This window comes from Pinus tabuliformis, chromosome J (assembly GCF_031772625.1).
Source record: "Pinus tabuliformis cultivar Carrire ecotype Pingquan chromosome J, CPIR1, whole genome shotgun sequence".
In the NCBI taxonomy this organism is placed as follows: Eukaryota; Viridiplantae; Streptophyta; class Pinopsida; order Pinales; family Pinaceae; genus Pinus; species Pinus tabuliformis.
Genome location: NC_142295.1, coordinates 615,930,088 through 615,957,303, shown reverse-complemented (window position 1 = coordinate 615,957,303; position 27,216 = coordinate 615,930,088). Strand labels below are relative to the sequence as shown.

The window sequence follows — 27,216 nt, the reverse complement described above, 5'->3', positions numbered from 1 at the left end:
GGACTAGGTGGACCCCTGGATAGGTCAAAGTATTGGGATTTGGCAGCAACAATGTACTTGAACCAACTAGGGAAGAGAAAGGGATCAAAGAAAGAATTTATAATAAAGGCAATATGGTGATCCCAATGAGGCTACTAATCTAAGGACACCAAGGGAAAGATTCGATCACGAGGCTAGGGCTTGGGATATCTCACAATCCCACCCTCGGAATTCCCTCAAATTTTGAGGAGACCTAGGAGACACACCATCGCAGTAGGAGACAAGAGATCGATTTTTTTGGGTGAGTGGTTTGTAAGAAAAGTTATGCCCTACGGTACCTAATGGGACTAGGCCTAGAAAAGGGAAGAAGTTGAGAGAAAGTTAGGTTTTAAGGTGATCACCTTATTGTGGACCAATGCCTAATCCTTTTGGGTTGATTGGAGTCAAGAATGATTATGAATTCGAATTTGATTTTCTAGGTCAAGGCGGCCTTAAAGAAAACTTTGCTTAGCATTAGGGCAAAAGAAAAGCAACTTTAATGACTTTACCCTTCGTTTTGCAAAATAGATGGCTTATCAAGATAAATTTCAATAATGAAATATCCCTAGGAACATTCTTTCATTATACATGGCCCATACGTGAAGCGACACTATCTAGAAACAAGATTTCCACAACTTCGCAATAATGGATGCAATAATTAAGCCCTAGTATAACGAAATTCCCAACAACAATTTATGTGACAAAATAAAGAAAGAATAACATTAAATTGCACTTACATGTATAAGAATATATCCAAAATTCCCAACAACAATTTATGTGACAAAATAAAGAAAGAATAACATTAAATTGCACTTACATGTATAAGAATATATCCAACCATCCAAAAATTTGCCAATCAAGAAGCTCCAAGACATGAGAAAATGATCCAAACATCAAAATTCATTCCATGCTCCAAAATTTCTTCCTCCATGAAGGATACCGAAGTTCTCTAAAGAGATGCAAGACCAAACCAAGTGATGATTCTAAAATGAAATCACATCACTTGTATTTATACATGTCCAAATGAATTCGATTTGCCTAATGAGGCCTAATTGAGCTCCTAAAATAAAATAATGTACAAGATAACTAATGTTTGGTGACAAGCCCACCAAACTAGCTCAAAATCAAAAGAAAAAACCTCTCAAGAGGTCGAATAATAAATAACGCATGTTGTTGGGCCTTGTAGGAGGCCTAATGAAGTCCATAGTTGCCGTAATGTGAATTAGGACTCCCAAAAGCAATGGACAAGGGAGTGGCCCCTTGTTCTCCAAGTAATAAAACTATGGTGCCCCAAGTGGGTGTGGGGGCACACAAGTGTCCTCATGGGTCTCCAAACAAATCAACGATGCTTTTAGACCAAATGCAAGGGCTTGAATGATAGTATAAATGATGCCACATCATCATACAAGTCTTGGGTCATCTGCCAAGTGCATAATGTAATTGTGGGGCTGACTAGGCATGGTGAACCAGGTGCATCTTCTTCATCCAATAAGTGAACTATAAGCGATCTCTGAATGACTCTAGGGATCCATTGAATGGTTCTTGCTGTTGTGGAGACCCATGGCTCTCTACACAAACTCTGCATGTGCCAATGTAGCCCTCTTGATAGTTAGGACCCCGTATAGGGAGACCAAACCCAAAATGTAGACCATCTGCAATCCTGCATAAGATTCAATGCATCCCCGTACCTTCTAGCATATCAAGTCATTAGAGCAATAAAGTAAAATAATTTACAAACCATGGAAAACAAGTGTACACTTCATAATGGCATGCCCTTCCATAATGGGCTTTGGCATGTGCTAATGTCTCTAAGCTCCAACAGGTTTTAACCAATTATCTTATTAGGTGGTTTTTGCTTCCAAAGGAGGTGATATGTCCATGGTACATGCTTCAAATGGTGATGGCATGTGATATAATGATGGAACAGAGTAGGGGATGAAGGGGAACGACCTGGGTCATGTGCCATGGTACAAGGGTAGCCAATAAAAAGGGAAGCCCACACTTGGGTAAATGATGTGGAGGAGGGAGCAATCGTTGTATAGGAGGGAGCAATCATTGTACATGAGTTACCCCGACCTTTATTTTTCCACCTTTCCTTGTATGCCTTTTGCCTTTTTATGATTTTCTTTGGTTAACTGACCGGGGCTTAAAGGAATGAGAGGATGATGTGTAAAGTATAAAAGTGGATACCCTTTTTCAAGGCGGGGCAGTTCATTGCCCACCAAGGGTTGGGACAATCATGGGTTCCTAAATTATAAAGAATACTCATCTAGGGCCTTTAGGAACCAGGGTGATGGCCATGTAAGGGGTAGAGCTGATGTAATGGCTTTTTCCCACATGCTAAATGTGTTTGTCTTGACCATCTTTGGCATTTTGTGGTACAATTTTCTGTTGATTGTGGCCAATTATGCCTTTTATTTTCTTTTTAGCTGCATCAAGCTTCGGGGCATCGTTCTAGGCCCAACCTAAGATGTGGGCAAGGGGAGGTGGTTGTTGACCCTATGTAGACCCAGGAGAGGAATGTGGACCTAGGTGGGAGGAGTGATGAAAAGGGTTATAATGAGTAGAAAGGGGGTGACATATGTGAATTGGGGAGCGGGACCACACATCCAAAATAAAGGTTTCCGATGTAATACCGTCAGAGAAATCCAAAGGCCCATAAAAGATATCCCACAGGACTAGGGTTCAAGGTTAACATCCCAAAAGACACCTAGGGGACAAGAGCACAAACCTTGTCCACTCTTTCTCCTGAATCCCCCTATTATTCCATGCCCAAGAGTTTCCATGATAACAAACTAAAATACTCAATTATGAAATGACAAGGCATACCTTTAGGCTTGGGAGGTCCCCCTTCAAACATACGGTCATGGCAGGTGGGTAAGGGATGGCATGGCTAGCTCAAGGGGTGGAGAAATGGCACAATGATCTAGTTGGTGGCTACAACGGGCTGCCGACTGAGGACCATCATGGGGAAATTTTTCTCTTAGGGATATCACCCACAAAGTGGTGGGTAATAGGATTTAAACAAGGCTAGAATGGTCCCAACTTTTGTCGCCTGTGCAAGTGTGATACTAAGGTTGTTCAATATCTATTTATCTCATGTTCATTTGTTTCATAGGTTTGGGCCTTGCTTCAATATAAGTTCTCCCCTAAGACATGCTAGAATATGCTGAGCCTTGGTGAATGCATTAATGCATGGCTTATGGACACCTCTGTGGTCTGTTTCAACTTTTAACCTTCTTTTCTGATTTATTTTATCTAGTGGGCTTGAAATCTTTATTTGCTTCAAATGAGCATGTCCCTATTGATTTGGTGGTTAGGATGATTAAAAAACTCTCTATTGAGTTTAAGTGTGTTCCAAGAAAATCTAAGAGTCACAATCCCTCAATGGCTACTTTGGATTTGGACATTTCTTCGAGATTCTTTAATGGTGCCAGTCAGGGACACCCTCCTAGATGTGGAGTGATAGTTGTTTTGCATCTCTTTGCTTTGCATTATTTCCATGTTCAATATGTTTTGAATATGATATATAAAAATAGTAAAAATAATAATAATCATAAATAATGATTAATTAAATAATAACTTTTTTAAAGAGATTAATTAAATAATAACTATTTATTGAAGAGGCATGTCTCTAACGACATGACCATTCATGAAAGGGCACATGCCTAGCTATAAAAGCAGGCCCTCATTTGTAAACATATCTCTTGTACATTCAATATTTCTTATATAAATATATTATTGTTATATAATGGACATTCTTATACTCCAGAGTATTTTTAATATTTCGTTGCATATATGAACCTTGTTCATTACATTGATATCAAAGCCTCATTCTCTGATCTCGACCATTGGCCAAGGGTTTACCACATATTTGAAGATTTTGGAGTTTCTCCTATAGCTCGACAGTCAGTTTGATTTCGGCCTTTGGCCACCAAAAATTGAAGTTGAATTTTGGTCATTACATTATTAAAAAAAAAAAATTGGCCCTTGGCCATTAACTTGGAAAAAGGAAAAAAGAAAAAGAAAATACATATTTATAAAAATAGATATATATTTAAAAAAGACTATGGAATATTTTTTTTTAAAAAGAGGTAAATTATATTAAATAACATTTTTTTATATGAAATATAGATATTGCTTTTTTTAAAAGGATAAAAAATAAGAAAAAACAAAAAGAAAAGGCGCCGCCAGCCGTAGCTAAACCTGCCATCACCCAGTGGCGGTATTTCGCTACATTCGTTGATCCCCTCATTGTTGCAAATTTCTTCCATTGTAGGAGCCGTTGAAAAATCCTCTCTCGTCATACGCACAACCACTAACAAGTTGTTATTTCTGTTCACCTGAACGACTGTCTGCCCGCCTACTACTCGGCAATACTCGACCATACCCCGCTTTTCCGTCAAGACACCATGCAAACCGCCTAACAACAACTCTTCTCGTCCGCAACAGAGGCATCGTACTTTCATTTTTTGGCATCCAATCTACCCCAAGATCTTCTTAAGCCACTACGACAGAAAACCCCATACACCTTGGCATGGCTCTAGCTCAACTTGGACCATGAATCCCATGCCAACTTGCTTTTCCTTTTGTTAAATTAACTGTGGTCTGGATTTTACCCAAGGGCTGCCGGAAAAAAGAGAATCAATTTTCAGTGTTTGTGGGTTGTCGTTTTAAGTTCCTTGTAGGCACACAAAACAAATTAGTCCAAGGATGTGGTGCAAATCAGATTTGAGAAAAGTCTTGACCAATTGCATGACTTTTTATATTTGACTCTTTATATCAAAATAATACTTTTGTATTTAAAATTAGTAAAAGAATTGCTTAATTTGTAAGACATTGTTGAAGTACCTTTTATTAAAGTACAAATATTACAAAGGAGAAAAAAGGGCCAGATTAATTTTTTTTTTTTTACTTCAAAGTTTAAAATTATTTAATTATAAATTATTCAAGACCAAGAATGGAGTCTAATTCACAAATGAATGAAGGATCTATAGGTTCCATACATGATTCTATGTTTTGGACCAGATGCTCATTTTGTAAAACATATTTTGAATATTGGTAGACTTCTAAAAACTGTGCAACATTTTATCCAACATGTCAAAATTGTTTACTTCGGAAGAATATCAAGGTAATACACATACACAAATTAAAGCATTAAAGGAAAAACTCACAAAATTTCAACGAAAAAATGAGGCATCAAAAAAGAAATATAAAGATCTCGAAGATCGGTTTTATGAAGAATAAACAGAGAATAACAAAGAAATTTGGCGTCTAATGGACCACAGTAAAAAATTACATGTGAAAGTCAAGAAGTTCAAAGCTACAAAGAAAAAATTAGAAGAAGAAAAGGAATGTCTCGAGAAGAAATTCAATGAAAATATCAGAAAAGAAAGAAGAAAATTTGTGCTTATAAAACCTTAGAAAAAAATTATTAGAACAAATCAGGGATTTAAAAGATGGAAAACTTGGACATCAGAACATGAAAAATCAGATTGAAGAACTCTTACGTCTTAGGAATCACAAAGTCTACTTAGTCAAATTAAGAAACTTAAAAATGATAAGGAATCATTGAAAAACAAATTAGAAGATGTTAAGTTTGGCAATGAGGGCCAAACATCACTTTGGACAACTCTTATGAGGCACTTGATATTTTTCTTGGATTCCTTTTTCCGAGAGGTGTAGGATTGATCTAAAGATCATCCCATTCTGGCATGTACAAATGAAGTTACAAATTTATTTTGATTATGGACAAATTGTAAAGGTCGGCCAACGATCAAATTAGCCTCCTCCAACCTTCAACGTTGCATATAAATACAAGGTGCCTCCTCATTTTGGCATCTCATCTCATTCATCTTTCTCTCTCTCATCTTGATTGGGTACGAATTATTGGGCTCCACACATGCAAAAGGAAGACTGCCTTTTCTAGCTTTTGCGTTGGCCAGATTTGACCGAAATATCAGGAGGCTAACTTTGACTAGCGTTGACCTTGTTTGATCTCTGTTTTGCAAGGGAGACTTCTGTTTGGGCAAGCCACTGTTCTGCGCACAAAAACCGAGGTAGTTTGACCCTTGCGTTCACTGCCCTAATTCAAGTCGCTGCGTTGACTTTTGTTGACTGGTTATTTTTAGACTGTTTTGGGCTGCATTATCTTGTTGTTGAAGGCTGAGTTGACCAAGGTTGACCGAGCTACTTTGGACGTCAATTTCAACCCTGTTGACCAACGTTGACTTTCATGTTAGTGCTTTTGTTTCTGCTGTTTTGACTGACCAGTTTGGGCAAGTGAATATTGTAAATTGTACTCTCTCTGTTGAACCTTTGAAGAATTATAAGAAGAATTGGTCAAGGGTTTCCCCACATTGGGGTTTGCCCTTTGCCGGTGCCATATCTTGTGTCCTCTTGTGTTGGCGTGTCTTCTACTGTTATTGTTTATGTTTTATCTGCATTTTACTATCATGTTGATGTGATTGCTATATTGGATATGATATTGGGCTAATAAAGAAAATTGAAGTAAAATTGCTCTAAGCATAGAACATACCATTGATATCCTAAAATTAACATGGTATCGGAGCTGAGGTGAAGACAAAGCTCAAGCAAGAGTGAATAGAAACCACTAAGAGGAGCAAACTGATCAAGAACAAGTCTCAATGGCCTCCACATCCTACTTCAAGTCTGATGATAAGCTTCATGATAAGTCTGATTATCATGCATGGAAGACGTCTCTTGATTTGACTTTAGAAGAGCAAGATCTCATGGATGATGTGCAGGGAAAGATTCTGGAACCTCCTTCAAATGCACCGACTGCTGCTAAGACAGAGTACAAGAAGGGTGAAGTCAAAGCCAAGAAGATCATCAGGGATTCTATTCATAAGCACTTAGTTGCTTACATCTCTGATTTGGATACATCAAAGGAGATTTATGACAGGTCGGTTGGCATGTTCTTATCTAGTAATGAAAATCAAATTCTTTTCCTGAAGAACAAGCTAAAGAATATAAAGAAGGGAAAATGTGAGGGTATTCAATCCTACTTCATGAGGATTATTGAGATAAAAAATGATCTTCTTTCGATTGGTGAAGCTATTGCTGACATGGAGCTCACTCTCATTGCCCTTGGAGGTCTTCCTCCCAAATGGCATGTGTTCAACACTACTATTCTCAATAACAACAAAATTCCAGGCATTGAAGAATTGTTGACTAGATGTTCTCAAGAAGAAACAAGGATGATGGAATTGGAGATGCCTTCGAATAGGAATAATCCCACCGCATTCTCTGCTCATGCCAAGAGGAAGAACATTGCAGGTTCAAAGAAGCAAAGTCAAGGGAGATCGGGATTCAAAAATGGAAGGAAGGGAAGATGCTTCGTTTGCAACAGGTTTGGTCACTATGCCAGGGAGTGTCCAAATAGGAGGGACACATCTCATGATGATGATCACAATCATTCTAGGGGAAACAACAACAATCAAAGAAATGGCAGGTTCAACAACAAAGGGAAAATAAATGCTTACACTACTCAACTTGGTAATGATCGAGCTTCTAAAAGAACAAGAAACTCTAGGTACAATGAGTCTAATGTTGTAAATTCTAAGAAAAATGAATTTTATCTTATATATGCCTTCTCTATTGCCTCTGCCCCTGATACTTTGGGAAATTGTTTGATTGATAGTGGTGCTTGCAGGGACTTCATCGAGTATTGAAGTCTTCAGACATAACAATCCAAGTTGAAGAAAAATGAACGCATACTAATCCAGTCAATATCACAGCTCAAGATGACAAACCCGTTTTAGAAGCATATGGAGATGTTGCTGTCAGACGATAAAAATTCCATGTGAATTTTTTGTAAATAGCCCAGCAACATCAGTACATGAAGTAAATCAGGAAATTGCCACACGCATGATAAGGGAAAATCAAATCACAAGAACTCCTTATCGGCATCCGAATCACAAGAGTAGACATCCCAATTAGTCCACATATCTGTATCACTCTGTACAGAAAGAACAAACTTATGTTCTGAAGAATACTGATGTCTGCACAATCCAGTCTTATGATAACAATTTATCTCAACTATCAAATAATTGCAAAGTTCCACAGGAAATTAATTTAGGATGGTCAAATACCTTCTTATTTCGACAATTTTGTTTGTCCCTTAGAGGATCCTATCATGTTGTATCATAGAAGATAACAACTCGAAGAAATCTGAAAGATATGAATAGATTATAAGACAAAGAAACAAATGACACGCCTTGTCATCAATAAGCTTTGAGGACAAAGCTTTTATGAAGAGGAAGGCGAAGTTAAGAATATAATAATAATAATAATAATAATAATAAATAATGATGAATTAAATAATAATTAGTTACTGAAGAGGCATGTTTGTAAGGACATGACCATTCATGAAGGGGCACTTGCCTAGTGTTGATTTTTATGTAGTTGCGGTCGATATTCCTAGCTACAAAAGTTAGCCACATTAAAAGAAAGAAAAATATTATTTATAAGCTCATGTAGGCTCCAGAAAGTCAAGTCAGCCCCACCATGCGAATGGGTGTGACCCTTGGTAAAAACCCACCTTCTTTGACCATTATATAGTCACATTCAAGCTCCCTCATTTGGCAATCAATTTGGATCATCCAAAAACATATTCTTTCTGTTCACATGTGCTAAAGAGGATATATGTTTCATTGTTTTCTTCTTTTATAGTTGCATACTTCTATGGGTGAGGTGCTTGTAAATATGTAAGAGCATTGCTTTGTGGAAATAATTCATGAAGGGGTACTTGCCTAGTGTTGATTTTTAGGTAGTTGCGGTCTATATTCCTAGCTACACAAGTTAGCCAAATCAAAAGAAAGAAAAATATTATTTATGAGCTCATGTAGGCTCCAGAAAGTCAAGTTGGCCCCACCATGTGAATGGGTGTGACCCTCGGTATAAACCCAACTCCTTTGACCATTATATAGTCACATTCAAGCTCCCTCATTTGGAAATCAATTCGGATCATCCAAAAACATATTCTTTCTGTTCACACATGCGAAAGAAGATATATGTTTCATTGTTTTCTTCTTTTATAGTTGCATACTTTTATGGGTGAGGTGCTTGTAAATATGTAAGAGCATTGCTTTGTGGAAATAATTCTCTAGATAAATCACCAGTCATGCATGAGTATAAGGTTAAAATGGTTCGCACCCAAGTTACATGACACTGGGATATGGGACACAGTAGACATGAGGATACGAGTATCCAAAATGAGACATGTTGGCCCTGGAAATGTGATGAGGGACATGTTATATATGTGTGTATATATTATTGCATGCATATAAGAGGTTAGCTTGATTCACACTTTAAGTCACATGACACTGGGTCATGGGATACTCTGGATATGCAGATACAAGTATCAGACATGGGACAAATCGACCCCTGAAATTTAATATGAAGGACATGGTATATACAAAATGAAATATAGACATAAAGATCCAAATTTTGTAGAACATGTACACAATATTGATATAACTAGTTACTACTTCGCTGATGTTCAAACCAATGTTGCACGAAGCGGGAGCGAAGCGGAAGCGCGGAAGCGTCATTTTCCAAAAATCTAGGAAGCGAAGCGTCCTCGGAAGCGTCTGCTATATATATATATTTTTTTTTGCATTTATACTCAAAACAAACATCCCAAATACCAAATTAATTGTAGAAGACATGAAAACATGCATATTTTTGCATAAATCAAGATAGATATGGCATCCATGATTCCATTGTAGTTACTAGTATGTACAACAATCATCTATATTCTAGCTATTACAAACATACATCAAATTTTTAAGCATATTATAAAACATAAAACATTTAAGCATATTATAAAACATAAAACATAGAGCATATTATGATTTATCTAGCAAGTGAGCAACTGTCAACATTTGTCATGTCCAAAATTCAAATAATAATGTTTACAAAATATGTCACTTGGTCACCACCAAGCCAAAAAGGTTCAAAATTCAAATTCACAAGTCTACAAGTCTAATGAGTAATCTATGACAAAAAGTAGTAGATTGTGAATATATCTACTAATCTCTCCTCCTTCCACCACGAATAGAACGTGGTGGCGGGCCTCCACGTGGTGGCAATGAAGAAGATGGTGCCTTTGGAAGTCGTGGCACTGAAACTGATGAAGAAGAACCCCCTGCTGTTGGTGTTGAACCATGGAACCTAGGAACCAAGGGACCAGATGGGGGTGGGGGTGGTGGCATATCAACACGGTCATCATCATCCTAGAATCGCTCAAAAAATTCATGCAAAAAAAAAAAACACTAGTTAACAAAAAAATTAAAAACATGAATTAGAGAAATGCTTTATAAGGGAAAATTGGAAAATTCATACCACAATGGACATACCTGGATAAGAGCATCCTCTAATTGCTCTAGTCGCAACACTCCATCCTCCAAATTGGGCTCCTCTGGATTCTTGTCCCAAATCAACAAGTCTTTATTAGACTTTGCATCTTCACAGTAATGGGACAACAATCACAAGTTGTAATGAACATAAACCAAGCTCTCTGCCCGGTCTAAACTCAACCTGTTCCTTTTAACACTGTGGATGAAAGAATAAGAGCTCCAACACCTCTCTGCAGAAGAAGTGTTTACCACCTGTGATAGCACCCGCAATGCCAAACTCTGTAGAAGTGGAGTACCCCCTCCATGCATGTTCCACCACTCAAGAGCAAAAAAAGTCTCTCGATCTTTAATTGCATGCATGCTCCCAAATGGACCAGTGTTGAGCGTATAGTTGCTCACCTGTCTCCGTACCAATGCAGCGTCCTCCTCATCAGGGATTAATTTACTCAATGCAGCCATATATTTTTGGTGAACCTCTTGATCTTGGTGTGGTTTTCTCCTGCTTCCCCCCCAGGTGCTGGTGTTGAAAGCCATGATGGATGATAGTATTTAGGTGTCAAAACATATGCTAATGCATGCAATGGAATATTTAGCATTTCCCATCGGTTTTGCACCTCTACATGAATATAATTGTACAAGGTGGTATCTCTAGGCTCAACAATGTCTTTAATCTGCCCCAACATGCTATCCATTTGCTCATACACCTCCCCAATTACTGGTCGATCTGAATCTGCAAACTTGATCATGTAATAAATTGGTTTGGTGAATTGCAAAACATATTTAACCTGTGACCAAAAGTAACTGTCAAGAACAGTGTCCTTGACTGCATTAGCACCATCTGTGTCAGTGTTAATTTCATCCCATGTTTCAGCACACACCAGATTAGTTAAAGCTTGTCTCACCTTCACTAGCCGCCTAAAGGTGAGGTAATAACTAGCAAATCTTGTCTTTGCAATTTTAAGCAATTGCAACTTGGAGTAAGTGCCATAGAAGTAGTTTACCCTTGTATGCCCTGTGATGAATTTAATGAGCTGCTTCCCTTTCCTGTAAACCTCAACAATCCACCCACATTCTTTGTGTTTCACAATATCATGCATCAAAAGGTTCAATGTGTGAACCAGGCACCCAGACCAAAAGATGTGTGGATGAGTACGCTCAATAATTTTTCCTGCTGCCTTACAATTTGCTGCATTATCTGTGATCACTTGAACCACATTATTCGGACCAACATCTTTGATTGATTTCAATAGGAGATCTGCAATGTTTTGTGCAGATGCAGTGATGGAGGAGGAGTCATGACATGCAATAAATACTGCACCACTAGAAGAAACACCAAGAACATTTATCAAATGTTGGTTTCTAATATTTGTCCACCCATCTGATACAATGGATACCCCAGAATCTACCCACTCGTTTGTAAAACGTGTCAAAGCTCTTTGAACCTTAGCTTTTTCTCTTTCTAATAACACTGTTCTAGCTTTCTCATAGTTGGGGGCCTTGTATCCTTTTGGGGCTTCATTGATGGCCTTTACCATTTCATGCCAATAGGGAGAGCGAAGCACATTGAATGGTACACCGCAAGCACAAAGAAAACGGACTATCTTTCCATCCACATCATCCCTCCCAGCAACATTAAGGAAATCCCCTATTGTTCTTCTACCTCCAGAGCTTGCAAAAGTACCATGAGGAGATGAGCAACTACCAAATTTAGAGGTTGCACTTGATTCAGAATGAGTTTTTTGTTTCTTGTTTTTTTGTTGTGCAACCATCTCTATTTGGATGTATTTTCTTCTTTCTTCAGTTGAAATGTTTGGGCAAATTTGTACCCACACAGAACCCTTTTTTTCATCACTGTCCAGCACCCCACAAAGATGCCTCCTCAGACGGGTATATGAACCACAATATGGTTTTCCTCCATGACAACCATGAGGGCACACAAATTTGTAAGATCCACCACCCTTTCCCCCATCAAGTTTGGTCACATAGTTCCACAAGGGTGTTGATGTAGCTTTCCCATCTTGTGTTTCAGTGTCCCCTTCAAGTTCATCCCCTTCCTCTTCAAACCCTTCCTCCTCATCATACATTGGGTCACTAGTACCATCACCAATGTCCTCTTCTGTTTCTTCCCTTCTATTCCTCACCCTTGCCATCATTAAAACCAAGAGTGGAATGATACATAGAAGCCAAAAGAACACCATCTTGGAATATGGATATAGGTGGTGGACAACGGCAACCTGTAAATAAAGGAGCAAGTAGAAACAATGGGAAAGAGTAGGAGAGGGAGGAGAAAAATACAAATTTTTTTTCAAAAAAACAAGGGAGTTTGGGGTTTGAACTTACCTCTTTAGCTCTTGTAGATGAAGTCCTCCAAGCTCTTGCTCCAAGCTCCTCCTTCTTCACTCCTCCAAGCTCTCCTCTCTTCTCCTCTCCTTTCCTCTCTTCTCTTCTCCTCTCCTCTCTTCTCTTCTCCAACTCTCATAAACTCAAAGTGAGAAAATGAGGAATGAATGGGGGCTTTATTCTTTTCATTCCTCACCTTAACCTCACCCTAACCCACCCCCTTAAGGTTGAGTGAACATAACTTTAAAAAAAAATTAAAAAAAATTTTGTTTTTCTCCCTTGGGCACGCCCCTTTCCGTCGAAGCGTACGGAAGCGTGCGTGAAGCGCACGCTTCCTGCTCCGAAGCGCCACGCTTCGGCGGCCCGAAGCGCCGTACGAAGCACGCTTCGGAGCCGGCACTTCGGAAATTCCAGGAAGCGCAAAAAAATTTGCGAATCGCGCTTCCGAATTTCCGAAGTGCGCTTCGGAAGGCGCTTCGTACGGCGCTTCCGTACGGGGCGCGCTTCGGAGCGGGGGGGGGGGGGGCTTCATGCAACACTGGTTCAAACACACAAGAAATGAGAATATTCAGTGCACATAAAATATAGGTATGTATGTTATAACCATAAACTGTAGTTTTTTCATTGAATCATTTGTTGCCATCAATATAAAAATGTATTACATCAATACCGACTGATACTCTAGATGGGAATGCCATTTTAAAATACAAAATTGGGCAGATACTAGAACCACAAATGGAAAAATCTCATAGCCCATTACTTGTTCTCCTCCATGTCAAAATCACAAAGATCACCACCACTACTAGTGTTCTCTCATCCATCCTCTATATCCAGTCCAAGATCTGCATTTCCTGGTCTGGAGAATGACCCCTCAAGAGGATCACCATCATCAAAAGTGACTGGCTCTAGCACTAGTTCATTAAGATCTAAATTGTCTAATGCCAACTCAACATTGCCTTTTTTACCATTTCACTAAATAAATAAGGAGATTGGAGATAAAAAAAAAAATCAAAACACGAATCCAAGTGTTCTACAACCTTTTCTTAGCCAAATCTAAGAATGTTTGCTTTCATACATTTGTGCAGGTTGTCTATCTGAGACTTAGGATTTTCAAAAATTGGAACTCCTATTGGAACTAGTAGGACTGTCAAATTATAGAAGATTATTCCAGTTTAAAATATAGAAAGACGAAGGCCATTTTTTCATATAACCTTTAAAGCAATGCACTTTCTTATCTGAAGAGAAAAATCATCTTATCTTAGAGAACATAGATCCTAATAATGGAAATGTGTTTATAACTGCACACCAATCCTGAAATTTCCACACGACTTCAAGTGCCTTGAGGTAATAGATAGTTACCATGCGACTATGGTTAATGTTTCCATGGATTGGCTAGCAACTTAGTTACCTGGCACATCCCTTACCCCCCCACTGCCCGTCCCATATGTTGCGTATTCTTCGTGTTGGAAACAACACTAGCATGACACGTGTTTGACATGAGTGTGACTGGTGTCCTATGCATAGGACACAAGTCAAACTCATGTCCAACACCAGTCACACACATGTCAGTATTTTTGTGCACGTGTCAATAGAAAAGTGTTGTCAGGCGCTTTAAAACATTTTTCCACCTTTTTATTTCCCTCATTCATATGAGTTTTTGGAGCTATGGGAACCAAGTTACTTGACACATCCCTCCCCCCCTCATGTTCCATATTCTTCATGTTGGACACAACACCAGCATGACAGATGTCTGTCGCAACTTTGGCTCGTGTCCCAACACTAGTCACACACGTCATGATTTTTGGACATGTGTCCATAAAAAAGTGACCCCCACGCACTTTAAAACTTGTTTATGCCTTTGTATTTCACTCATTCAGTCAAGTTTTTGGAGTTGTGGGAGGATTTGGAGTTCAAGTAAGGGAGGTAACGTTAGAGGAGATTTGAAGTGCTGGTAAGTGGATTCGCCATCCATATTATTTTAATTTTTGCTACAACAATCTTTTTTTCCTACAACAATTTGTTTTTCTTATATCAGTTTGTTTGTTCTTCATATCACAACAATCATGGCTGAATCAAAGGTAGCTGGAATATGGTTCTAGTATCTACTTTCTTTTGTATTTTTCCTTTGGTATTCCCACCTATAGTAGCAATGACTCAATGAGTCAGTTTCTATGTAATACATTTTGATTTTGATGACTTAATGAGAAAACTGGAATTTATGGTTTTAATTTCTCATGTGTTTATCAGTTTATCGACATTGATGCAGTACTATTTGTATATATGACTGAATTTGTATCATCATCATCCAAATGTTTTAGATTCTAAATTGACTCTGTCTATATTTAATTTTTTGTGTGTAATTCACTAATTTGTTATATTTTTATTTTTTTAATATATATATATATATATATATAAAATGTGTCCTTAATTTCTTGTTTTGGGTTTCTTCATGTTATGTGTTGGATACTTGTATTTTGATGTTCTCTGTGTCTCATGTCATCGTGTTAGGTGACTTAGTGTGGGAGGATTTGGAGCACTGTTGATAATATCGGCGATATTCAAAAATATCGCAATATTTTCGGCAAAACGATATATCGCTGAGAAAATATCAGCAAATATCGGCAAAATATCGCGATATTTTGAAAATATTGGCAAAATATCAGCTATGTTTAAAAATTTGAAAAAATTATTTTTTATGCTTGCCGATATTTGCCGATATTTTGCTGATATTTTTGCCAATATTTCCGAGAATATTTCCGAGAAGATGTTTTCTGGACCCTCGCCGATATTTTGCCAATACCGATATTTTCAACAATGATTTGGAGTGTAAGGGAGAGTAACGAGTGTTAGAGCATATGCACGGTGCCGTTAGGTGGATTTTTGGGTAGAGGGAGGAGTATTTGAAGGGAAAGACATAGACTTTGATGTGTTTCCTGATGATATGGATTTCAACATCAATGTTGAGTTGGCATTGGTCAACTTGGATCTTAATGAACCGGTGCTAGAGCCGGTCACTTTCAATGGTGGTGATCCTCTTGAGGGGTCATTCTCCACACTAGTAGATGCAAATATTAGATTGGATATAGAGGAGGATGGGGGAGAGACCAGTGGCAATGATGCTGATTTTGATGTTGATGACATGGAGGGCTATTGATAGTGATGACTCATGAGCTATGAGATTCCTCCATCTTGATCTACGATTCTAGTATCTACCTTGTTTTGTATTTTCCATTGGCATTCCCACCTATAGTAGCAGTGACTCAATGAGTCAATATCTATGTAATACATTTTGATTTTGATGACTTATGAAAAAATTGCAGTGTACGGTTTTAATTTTGTGTCTTTGTCAATTTATCATTGCTGATGTAGTACTAGTTGTATATATGATTGAATTTGTATCATCATCATGTGAATGCTTTTGTTTCTAAATTGAATCTTTGTCTATATTTCATTTTTTGTTTGTAATTCACTATTTTTTTAATATATATACATATAACCTGTCCTTCATGTCTTGTTGTGGGGGTTGGCATGTCATGTACCGAATACTCATATTTTCGTGTCGTCCATGTCTCGTGTCATTGTATCAAGTGACTTAGACTAGCTATCATATCAATCAACTGAAGTCCCCTACAGCCTGTGTACACTCTTACTCTAGGTTGCATAATCTCGGGCAGTCTAAGCAAATGGTTATTTTTGTAAAAAATGGAAAAATCAAATTCTCTGTTGTGGAGACTTAATGAGGTTGGTCATGTTCGGACACTTCTACCATGTGTCAGGCTCCTGTCTAACATGTGTGATATGTCATGTCTTAGGATGTGTCAAACGTGTGTCCAACACATGCCTAGTGTGTCACAAGCCGTGGGGGATATGTCCTGTAGAATGCAGCGTTGTGAACATCTCGATAACATCCCGATTTTATCGCGAAATCATGATTTTTTGGCCTAGCCGATGTTTGCCGATTTTTACTGATATTTTGATGGTATCTTAATTTTTCTGATGTTTGTCGATTTTTAACGATATTATCCCGATTTTTACGATTTTTTGGGTTTTCAAACACTTGCTGATTTTATCCCAATGCTGATGTTCGCAACATCGGTAGAATGAGATATTAGAAAATTTCTAATAGAAATAGACATAGCATGTAAAAAATTGAAAATTGTGATTCATAATATGGTTGGTCCTTTTGTACATGTGTAAACAAATAAAAATTTCAATTTGAGGAGTTGAATTTGGGAATTCAAAGAATATAAAGTTCAGTTATATGGGAAATATTTAGGAAAACTAGTTTGACTTAAATTTCTACCTCTATTTCAAAGTTTCAGTGGGATGTATTCATATCCATGTTTACAATTCATCATGAGCAATGACATACTCGGCAAGCACTTATCCAAGCTTTCTAATGAGCTGTAACATACAAAAGTTAAGTTTTCTGTGTTGATATTTCTTTTTTGGATTAAGTATTGATACTTATCATATGATGGAGTGACTATGTTATAGTGGTGTGAACATCATACCATGTAATGCATCTTAATGCCTTAAACATGTATCAAGGAAGATGCATTGAATTCATTTCTCAAATAAAAAACGATATGACTATTGTTTGAATGAATTTGTCCAAGGATTGGCACTGACATGATTTTCCAAGCAGTGCAGGAATTTCTGAGGGGTTTTCAATGTGTGCTGGGGACTTTGTTGAGGTCTACAGTGATCCAAGTCAGTCAGGTATAACTTGCTTCTTTCATTATGACCCAATTTGACAGAATTGGTACTTTGTATGGTTTATTCATTTCTGGAAATGTATTAGCTGATTGATGACCATTAGTGCATGATGTTTTTCATACATATAACAAATTAGATTGCTAACTGAGAGATACTTTTTTGAGTGTATACTCTAACTGAATCTGTCTTCTCTGAGTAACAAGATTCGTACTAGGGTAAGAAGGATAGATAGGCCATAGCAGTGAGATATACATACTAGGGTAAGGGGCATAGTTAGATCATAAGTGGCTTGGGATCTTTTAGAAGGAAGGGGAGTTGAAGTGTTTCTCTTCCTCCATAGGCTTTTTAAGAGTTCCTTGGCTTGTTTGTCTTCTGTTGGGACTTGTTATGATGAATAATAGACTCAAAGGGTTGTAATGTTTGGGGATATTTAGAGTGAGATGAAAGGAGTGGATAACAATATTAATGGCATCTGGGAGCAAGGCTGTTGGGAGTGGGAGCACAAAGCACCAATTTCCAAAAGACTCTTGAAGCAAAGTGTCTTGGAGTTGTTTTTCATATAATATATTTTAATTATTTTGATGCATGCATATTTGAAAAAAGCATGTAGAATTTAAAATTAGTTACAGAAAATATGAAAACCTAGATCTTTGTAGTAGATTAATAATAATCATCAAAGCATCAACCTTTTAGTACACAAATAAGATTGGTCATCTAGCAGTTAAAATATTGTCATCAAATGATCAAGCCATAACATCAACCTTCAAATTTCAAGTTTCTCCAGATAATATTTGTCATCAACAAAATGTAAGAAATAATGTCAACCATGAAATAAAATGGATGATCACGACGAAAGAGTTTTAATATGCAATCAACGGTGCAAACATCAAGTGTCATATATGTTAGTGTCTCTAACCAGAGCAGCCAACAATTTATTAACAAAGCAGATAAATTAATTTATTACTGCAGATCTATTGAATGAAAAACCACTGCTGAGATTTTGACATGTGAATAAAAAGATAACAGCTGAAGCAAAATAATCACAGCAATCTCATACACATGCACACAGAGATTTCTTCCTTTCAAATCCATTGATTCATTAAAAATAATCGGCATCATTCAAGGGCTCGCATCGTAGAAAAATGGACCTTGGAATAAAAATACAAATACAGGAAAGCCTGGCAATATTCGAGCTGATCAAACCCTCTACAGATCTGTCCTTTGATCTTGCTGGCTGATCTAGATCCTTCTCCATTGCTTATCTTTGCACTCTTCCTTGGACTTTGCGCACTTGGTTGAAAGTCCTTTTTCATCCAATATCTGAGATCTCACTATCTCACTGTCTTGTGCTCACTTGATGTGTCTTCTCCCTTACCCTAACCTTCTGTTTATAAGTTTGAGTTATTGACTGAATCCACAACCCTAACTTCCAAAATGATTGATGGATGAGATTAGATCTCAACGTCACTTAAGATCAATGGTTGAGATTCATCTGATTCTCTAATGAAAATAACTTCTGCATTTCATTAGATTAACTCACTTTATCTTATAAAAGTCAATTATTTCAAGAATTCCATTAATTAAAATAATTTCTAAGGTTAAGAGTTCTTTGGACGACTTCCCAACATCTAGACTCTAGACACTTAGACCCATGTGGAGGTACCTACCTGGTGCTACTATTATCAACACTCTATCTTAGCGAGGAAGGTACTTCGCGAAGAGCCACCTAGAACTTGTTTTCCCTTCGGTCCTGGCACAATGTCCATCATCATTCACCATGGATTTCCATCAAACATCTCGGTTTGCTGCCTCTTCAATGATGCTACTCATCAATGCATGTAATTCAGAAACTTTTTTGTAGGCCATCTCTCCTAGAATGTGCTCCTAGGAGCCTCAACATGCTCTTGAGCATCATCCAATGTCTACTCAAACCACCTAGGTCTCTTGATAGAAGTAGAAGGAGATATTGACTCCTCTCCATGTAATGGTTGATTCTCTAAACTAGAAGTCTCTACACATTGTTCTTCCTTTTGGACCCTCTTGCTCCTCATTGTCTGTTATTGTTGGTGGCAACTCATAAGACTTACTAGATGCCAAGTTCTCCTCAAACATAACATCTCTGCTAACAATTGTCTTCCTTTGCACTTGTATGAAGATCCTATACGCTTTTGATATCTTTCTATACCCTATAAACATCCCCTATTGTCTTGAAAGCTCCAACTTCATCCTCTTCTCCACAAGTACATGGATGTATACTAGACAACCAAAGAACCTCAAGTGTCCTGTTTATGGCTTCACCCTTGTGAATTCTTCCTCAGGATTCTTGTCCCCCAATATCTTGTGAGGACTCTTGTTCTACGCATATTGCTTTGTTACATGCCTCGACCCAAAGAAAATTAGGCAACTCTTGGTCATGTAGCATAGCCTTGGAAACTCTGATGATGGATCAATTCTTTCTCTCCAAAACCTCATTCTACAAGGGATTGCATGAGATTGTCATCTCCTTCTTGATCCTTGCCTCCTCATAGAAATCTTGAAGTCATTGGAGGTGTACTTTTTCGCATTATCTGACCTCATCAAGACCTTGATCTTCTTGCTTGTCTGGTTCTTCATCTGGGTCTTGAACTCTTGGAATCGAATGAACACCTCATCCTTGGTCTTTATCAAGAAGCTCTAGGTTTTTTGAGGATAGTCATGAATCAACATGACATAATACTGTGCTCCCTACGTTGATGCCACTAACATTCGTCCACACAAATTTGAGTGAATGAAATCCAATATCCCCTTGGACCTACTGCTGCTGCTAAGAACAACTACCTCGACATTGTTGCCAAGTGCACACCCTCTGTACATGCCCTACTACTCAGTGCTAAGGACTTGGAGACTAGTGGCAATCTCCCTCAGGATTGACAATGCCTTATAGTGTAGGTGTCCCATCTTTCTGTGCCACAACTCACATGTTGTTATTGTCATGTACTAAACCTTGGACAAGTTTTCCCTTCAACCTATATAAGTTGTTGTTAATTTTAGTTAACAATGGTATGTTCTATGCTTAGCACAATTACTTCAACGTTCCTTTAGCAACCCTAAGACAATTTCCAATCTAGTTTTCCAATAGCAATCACATTAACCATAAATCACATTGATAGTAACTATAGATAGAACATGAACAATAAAATGCAGAAGACAAACCAAGACAAGAGAACCCCAGATTTGACATATGTCAGGGAAAAACCCCAAGATGGGGAAAACCCTTTGATAAATTCTTCTTATTATTATGTCAAATGTTCAACAGAGAGAGAGAGTACAAAAGTCAAAATTGACTTGCCAAATCAAAGTCAAATCAACCTTGTCAAATCTGCAGTCAACAACAGTCAAATTCTGCCCTAACTAGAAAGTCAAAGGTGGTCAATGCAACATAAAAACGTCCTCTTGGGAGCCCCATCAAAGGCGGTGAAACTCGACTTTCAGAAGTGGTCAAAGTCAGCCCAAAACAGTCACAAAATCGGCATTCAAACTTGGTCTACCTGAAGTCAACCCTGTGGTGAAACTGGACTGCAGTCAATGTAGGTCAAACAACCCAAAAAATCTTTGTTTCTATGCCAAACAATACGACCTGCCAAAAACGAAAATTTCCCAAAAAATTCATAGTCGAAGGATGAGTAAAAGTGCTTGGTCAACACTAATCAAACCTTGCAACTGATGAAGAATCTAGGGCATCTAGGTAGGATAAGATTCTTCTGACGATGATAACTATTTGTGAGGTACTTTTTACTTTTTCTTATTAGCAGAATCTTCTCTTATTATTATTAGAGTGTGTTCTCTTACTTCATCAAACAGTTACCAAAACAAAAGAGACAGGAACAAAAGATGTTGGCTTTTAGCCTGGGAAAAACCTCTCTCTCCTAGAGAGGAAAATGCTTCTGCAAATTTCTCTTATTGAAGCTTCAATTGACAAATGCCAAACCCTAGACCCTTGACCAGTGGATCCTCCAAGCATAAGACATGGTCCTTCTTCCTTTTGTTCTTCAATCAATCCTTCTTCTAGTCTGCACCTTGATCTCTGTCTTCACACTTCTTTCGGCAACTGATAGCACTGCTCTTTTTCCGGCAACTGTAGAAACCCTAGGTCTCCTTCGAGACCTCTTCTTTGGTGTCTTCCTTTCCTTCTCTACTTGGCTAGGCAGTCTTCCTTCTCCTAGATACTTAGATTAGAGAATGTGGCTTTTCTTGAGATATATCTTCAAGTTAGAGGCTGATCCTCTTAACCCTACTGCAACTCTGATTTCTTTGCACGTGTGACTAATCTAGGGCTTGGAATAAACTCTTTTACTTGCTCTCTTTCTTCGCTTTAGGTGGGACCTACTTTGCTTGAGATGGAGGCCTATTAGGAGCCTCTTTTTAGCCCAATCAAACTCTATTATGTTGTTGCACTTGTGGATTTGATGTGACTGCAAGAATAACCTTCTTTCTCCACACATGTGACATAATTTGGCCCCAAAAAAGTCCTCCAAAAATCGGATTCCTTTCTCTCCTTATTCGCTGGCCTAGAAGCATGTTCTTGCTCTTTTTTGCCCCTCTTTCTTGACTATATTTCTCCCTGATTTCAGAGATCACTTGGTGGTTCATTTTGAGGTCGAACTGCCCTATTTATAGGAGTCTGTCCCTCCCATTTGGGCCAACTTGAGCTAGTGATTTGTCTTTAAGTGCACCAAAAATTCATTCTTTGAGCCGATATGAAGAGGACACTTGTCTTTGCTTTTGAGGATCACCTTTGACATATTTCTTTGACTCTAGTACATAAATTTACATAGTGTAACATGCCCACATGGGTCTTTAACAATTACATTGACTCTTTGACTTTCCTAGAAGCACTTGAACATGTGCTTGACCTATGCAATGAGCAAGAAACTCATTTGTATATTTGACAAAAATAATAAAGTTTTTCTTTACAAGTATAGAGATCAAAATTACATTTATGAAAATCGAACCTAGTTACACTTTCTTCAACACTCCCTCTTAACTAGGGAGGTATTCATAAATCATTTTAAAAGGTGTTTGAACATTTTCAATCTGAAGAATTCAAATAAGAGAAATCAGATTCGCAATCCATCTGTTATAAAATCATAGTAACCAACATTCTTTCCACAACGAGGCCTTCACTGACAACTCTATCTTTCATTAGATCAGAGCACAATGTTGGCGAGACCAATAACTATAGACACTTTCATCATTGCCTCTCAGGGTACATACCCACCCGAGTGTTCACTGAGTATGACCTTCTTGGACTATTCTTATCTTGAGTTCCCAACCCTCAAAGAATATTGGTCCGCTTGCCTACCCTTACCTTGGATGCCCTACACATCCTTAAAGAACATCGGATGCCAGATGATTACCCAATCCTCCATTATTTCTTCCCAAGTGAAGACAAGATTGTTGTGTCTATCTCTCCCTCTCAACTAGGGAAGATATGCCCATTCCTATAAAGGAATGTACCCAACCTCCCTCTGACCAGGGACTTACCCAAGCTCCCTCTTAAGTGGGGACTTGTCAGAGCTCCCTCTTAACTAGGGACGCTCCCATTTCATCAACATCTTCTTCTAGTGGGTTCTTCAGCTGCTTGATCACTTTCTTTCCTTGATGTCATGAAATTTAGTTGAGCTTCTTCCTTGTAGGGCATTAGCCATCCATCACTTTCCTTCTTGGTTTGTCATGTCATTCCTTTCTTCATGGAAAGTGACCTTCTTAGTACATATCTGGAACCTTCTTCATATGGCTACTTCTTTTTCATCATGCTTCTTTCAGGAATTTCCATCCTCCACATGAATGCTAGTTGTACTTGCACTTACAACTCTTGTTTCAGTAGCCCTACATGACCCCATCGATATATTATTACTCAAGGAAAATCAAAATATAACATTAAGTCAAATAAGTACCTTTCGAGATGGCTTTTCATCATGACATCTTTTGTTGGCTTGAATCATCAACATCCTGCATGTTTCACATATCCAAGGCCTTTTCAGGTGTCAAGGGTCTTTTGATCTTTTTCTTTGTTAGAGTTCTCATGGCTTCTTCTGGGAGATGTCTTAAAAAATTTGTCTAATGTTGATTCCTAGTGTCCATGGTATTCTTTTGTCCTTGATCATTTTTTCTGATATGCTTCTTTATAGGTTTCTTAGTCAACCACCTCATACTCTATATGAGATCATTTCTCATGTTGACTTTTATCAGTGTGTGAACCATGCCTTCGTGCATATCTTCAATGAAAGAGATCTACCCTATTCTTGACCATATTTTTCAGAGCAATTCCTCATGCTCATTAACAAAAATGATGACATGACTTAACTGAAAAAACATAGATGCATACATACCTTATCTTAGTTCTTTCCTTGATCATTTAAGCTTCCTTTGACAACTTCCTAGATTGAGATTACCTCAATCTCCTTTGCTTTTCTACATCTTTCCTACCTACCTATCATCCTTTGTTGGATCCTCATAAGTGGAATTCTTATCGAGACATCTGCTTTTTCTGAAAACCTTTTATTGAAGATTCCACCAAAGGATCTTTATAGTCCTCATGCTACAAATGCTCCTTTCTGCTGACGATAGTGGCTTGCTAAGATGATTCTTTCTGATCATGATCAATCCTTTATGCATTGACGAGGTCATTCAATGGATACATCTTCTCTGTATGAATTTTATCTTAGTTATCTCTACATAATGCTCCTATATTCCTGAAGATGTCATTCTCATAAGTCATGCATTCTATCCTACTGCTACATATTCCTATGATACCCAAAACTTTAAAGAGAAATTATGTGAAGAAGTTGATCTTAGTCATAATAGAGATCCAGAGGGGCTTCCTTCTTCTGCTTCTTCTTTTACTTCTTGTGTAATGTGGGCTTCTTCTCGTTTCCTCTTATTGTTGTCCTTCTTGAACATAGGACAATCCCTCATATTCTTGGCAACCAAAACATTGGACTTTGGACATATCTCTTTTACCCTTTCTCTGTGGACCAAACATGCCAAATTTCCCTTTTCTCTTGGCCATAGCAGCAAATGCTTGCTCCTTTGATCCCACATGATCCTTGGCTTTGAGTCTAGTCTCCTCAACTTTGCATAGAGACCAAAGTTCATTCGGCGGGGTAGCTTCCTTCTTGGCATATATACTTGATGTGAAGTTGCCCCATTCCTCAGGTAATGCATTGAGCACCACAGTTGTCGTCTCTCTGTCTGACATAACTTCTCCTAGTTCTTGTAGCTGGTCTCTCATCTCAGAGATTTTCATAAAGTAGGGAGCTATTCCTTCTTCTTTGGATATCTTCATTTTATATAATTCATTACACAACGATATCACTTTTCTAGTTGTACTAACTGAGAATAGCTCCACTAGCTTATCATAGATTTCTTTAGATGTTTCAAGTTTGGAAACATAATGTTAATTTTAGGTATATTCTATGCTTAGAGCAATTTATTTCAATTTTCACAGTTAGGTCCATATCTTTTCCAGATTAGCAATTACATTAGCATTAAAGTAAACTATAGATAGAACATAAACATAAATCGCAGAAGACAAGCCAAGACAAGAGGACACAAGATGTGGCACTAGCCAGGTACAAACCCCAATGTGGGGAAACCCTTGATCAATTCTTCTTATATGTTCTTCAATAGTTCAGCACAAAGAGAGAGAGATAGTACATTTACAACAAAAGTCAACACTTTGAATTATCTAGATAAGAGCATAGATCATCTATAAGAAGATGATACATGAGATCAATTGAAGACATGCCCCTTCAACTAATTCTCCAAGGTGACTCCTTCACCTATCGTTGTGCTGCATTTCGTCATCACGCTACACCTCACCACACTGCACCATGTTGCACCCATCATCACTATGTTGCATCTCATCACGCTTCATTAATCATGACTGTACTCATCATTGTATTGCATTATGTGCATTGCTGCACCATGTTTCCATCATGACCTATGTGTTGGCTGCATCTTGCTTGCTTGTTGTCCCTTGCTTGCTTGTTGTCCCTAGCATGCTTGTTGTCCTTAGCATGCTTGTTGTTGCATGCTAGCCAACATTGCATGCTTGGTGTATTCGCTGCTAAGTACCATACAACTGTCCCAATGTTAGTTAGTTGTCCCTTGCATGTTGCTCTCCTTTGGAGACAGATGCTCTGGCTATTTCGGCAATTCCCGACAGTTCTGGCAGTTCCGACTGTTCCCGACAGTTTCTGTTGTTCCGGGCAATTCCGGCTATCCCGGTAGTTCCGGCTTTTTCGGCAGTTCCAGCAGTTCCGGCAGTTCCGGCTTTTCTGGCAGTTTAGGCTTTTCCGACATTTTCGGCTTTTCCGGCTTTTCCGACTTTTCCGGCAGTTCCGGCTTTTCCGACTTTTCCGGCTTTTCTGGCATTCTAATAGTTTCGGATTTTCCGGCATTTCCGGATTTTCCAGCAGTTTTGTCTTTTCCGACAGTTCTGACTTTCTGGCTGTTTCGGCTTTTCTGGCAGTTCCGGCTTTTCTGGCGTTTTTGGCTTTTCCAGTGTTTTCAGCTTTTCCGACAGTTCTGACTTTCTGTCTTTTTAGGCTTTTCCGACTTTTCTATGAGTTTCGACTTTTCCAGCATTTCCGATAGTTCCGGCTTTCTGCCCTCTGGATTAGGGAAACGTTATTCCTTAGGATCTCTCCTCCTACTAAAACCCAAAGACAAGTAGAGAGAGGAAGAAATCCGAAGTGTGTTGAAATGACTTGAAGGCCACCTCTATTTATACTAAAACGTTGAGCACATGTGCGGTTTATTTGGTTGCTGGCCGACCTTGATGAATTGTCTTATAACGCAAATAAATTCATAACTCCATGAATACTTATCGGAATCAGATGATATTTATATCAATCATACACCTCTCGATGAGAGGGATCCAAGAAAAATATCAGTTGCCATAAATAAGATGACCCATATGGAGTTTGGCCCTAGTTGCCAATTTTAACACATAAGGAATGAAAGGGTCTTTGATGGATTCTATTATAATCCTTTGAGCCCTTGTTTCATCCTTATTATACTTTGCTAGGGCTTGAGTTTGTTCCTTTGCAAGAACAGTGACATTTTCTTTGATGTAGTCATGTAGTCTATACTTCATTTTCTTTTAGAAGTAGATCAGTCATCTTTTTCCATGCAAGGAAATTAGCAGTCCCAACCGACATTGCAGGAAGCGGCGGATGCGAAAGCCTCATTTCCCAAACAACTAGGAAGCGAAGCGTCTCAGAAGTGTCTATTATATATATATATATATATTTTATATTTTTTGTATTTATATTAAAAAAACATCCAAAATATCAAATTAGTTGTAGAAGACAAGAAAAGATGCATATTTTTACATAAATCAAGATAGATATGGCATCCATTGTACGTCAATGATTAATTATTCCAGCATCAACCATCTACAATCTAGATTCCTCTTCTCTTGTCTAGCTTTTGCCTCTACTTCAATTCTATAGGGATTTTAGTCAACATTGCCTAATTTTGATCAAACAGCTTAATCCAAGCCTTATAATATGGTAGAGAAAGCTTAACATGCTTGATCAATGATTTTGACTTGAGTGAAGGGTACATAATTGCTAAGGCCATGACAAAGGAGTTCAACAAATCAATAACACGAAAACTGGGGTACATATAGGGCTTGGTGCTCTTGATTAAATGCCAATCACATGCCCTCATACATGATATAATCCAATGAAATGCCACAATCCCATTG

General features: G+C 38.1%; 1 protein-coding gene across 1 annotated transcript in view; it reads left to right on the top strand.

The window, feature by feature from the left end:
* Positions 1-27,216, top strand: part of LOC149228458 (uncharacterized) — a 412,049-nt gene that overhangs the window by 213,778 nt on the left and 171,055 nt on the right. The window contains exon 14 of the mRNA XM_089380786.1: positions 17,389-17,462. Coding sequence (XP_089236912.1) covers positions 17,389-17,462 — 74 coding nt within the window. The remainder of the gene's footprint in view (positions 1-17,388; positions 17,463-27,216) is intronic.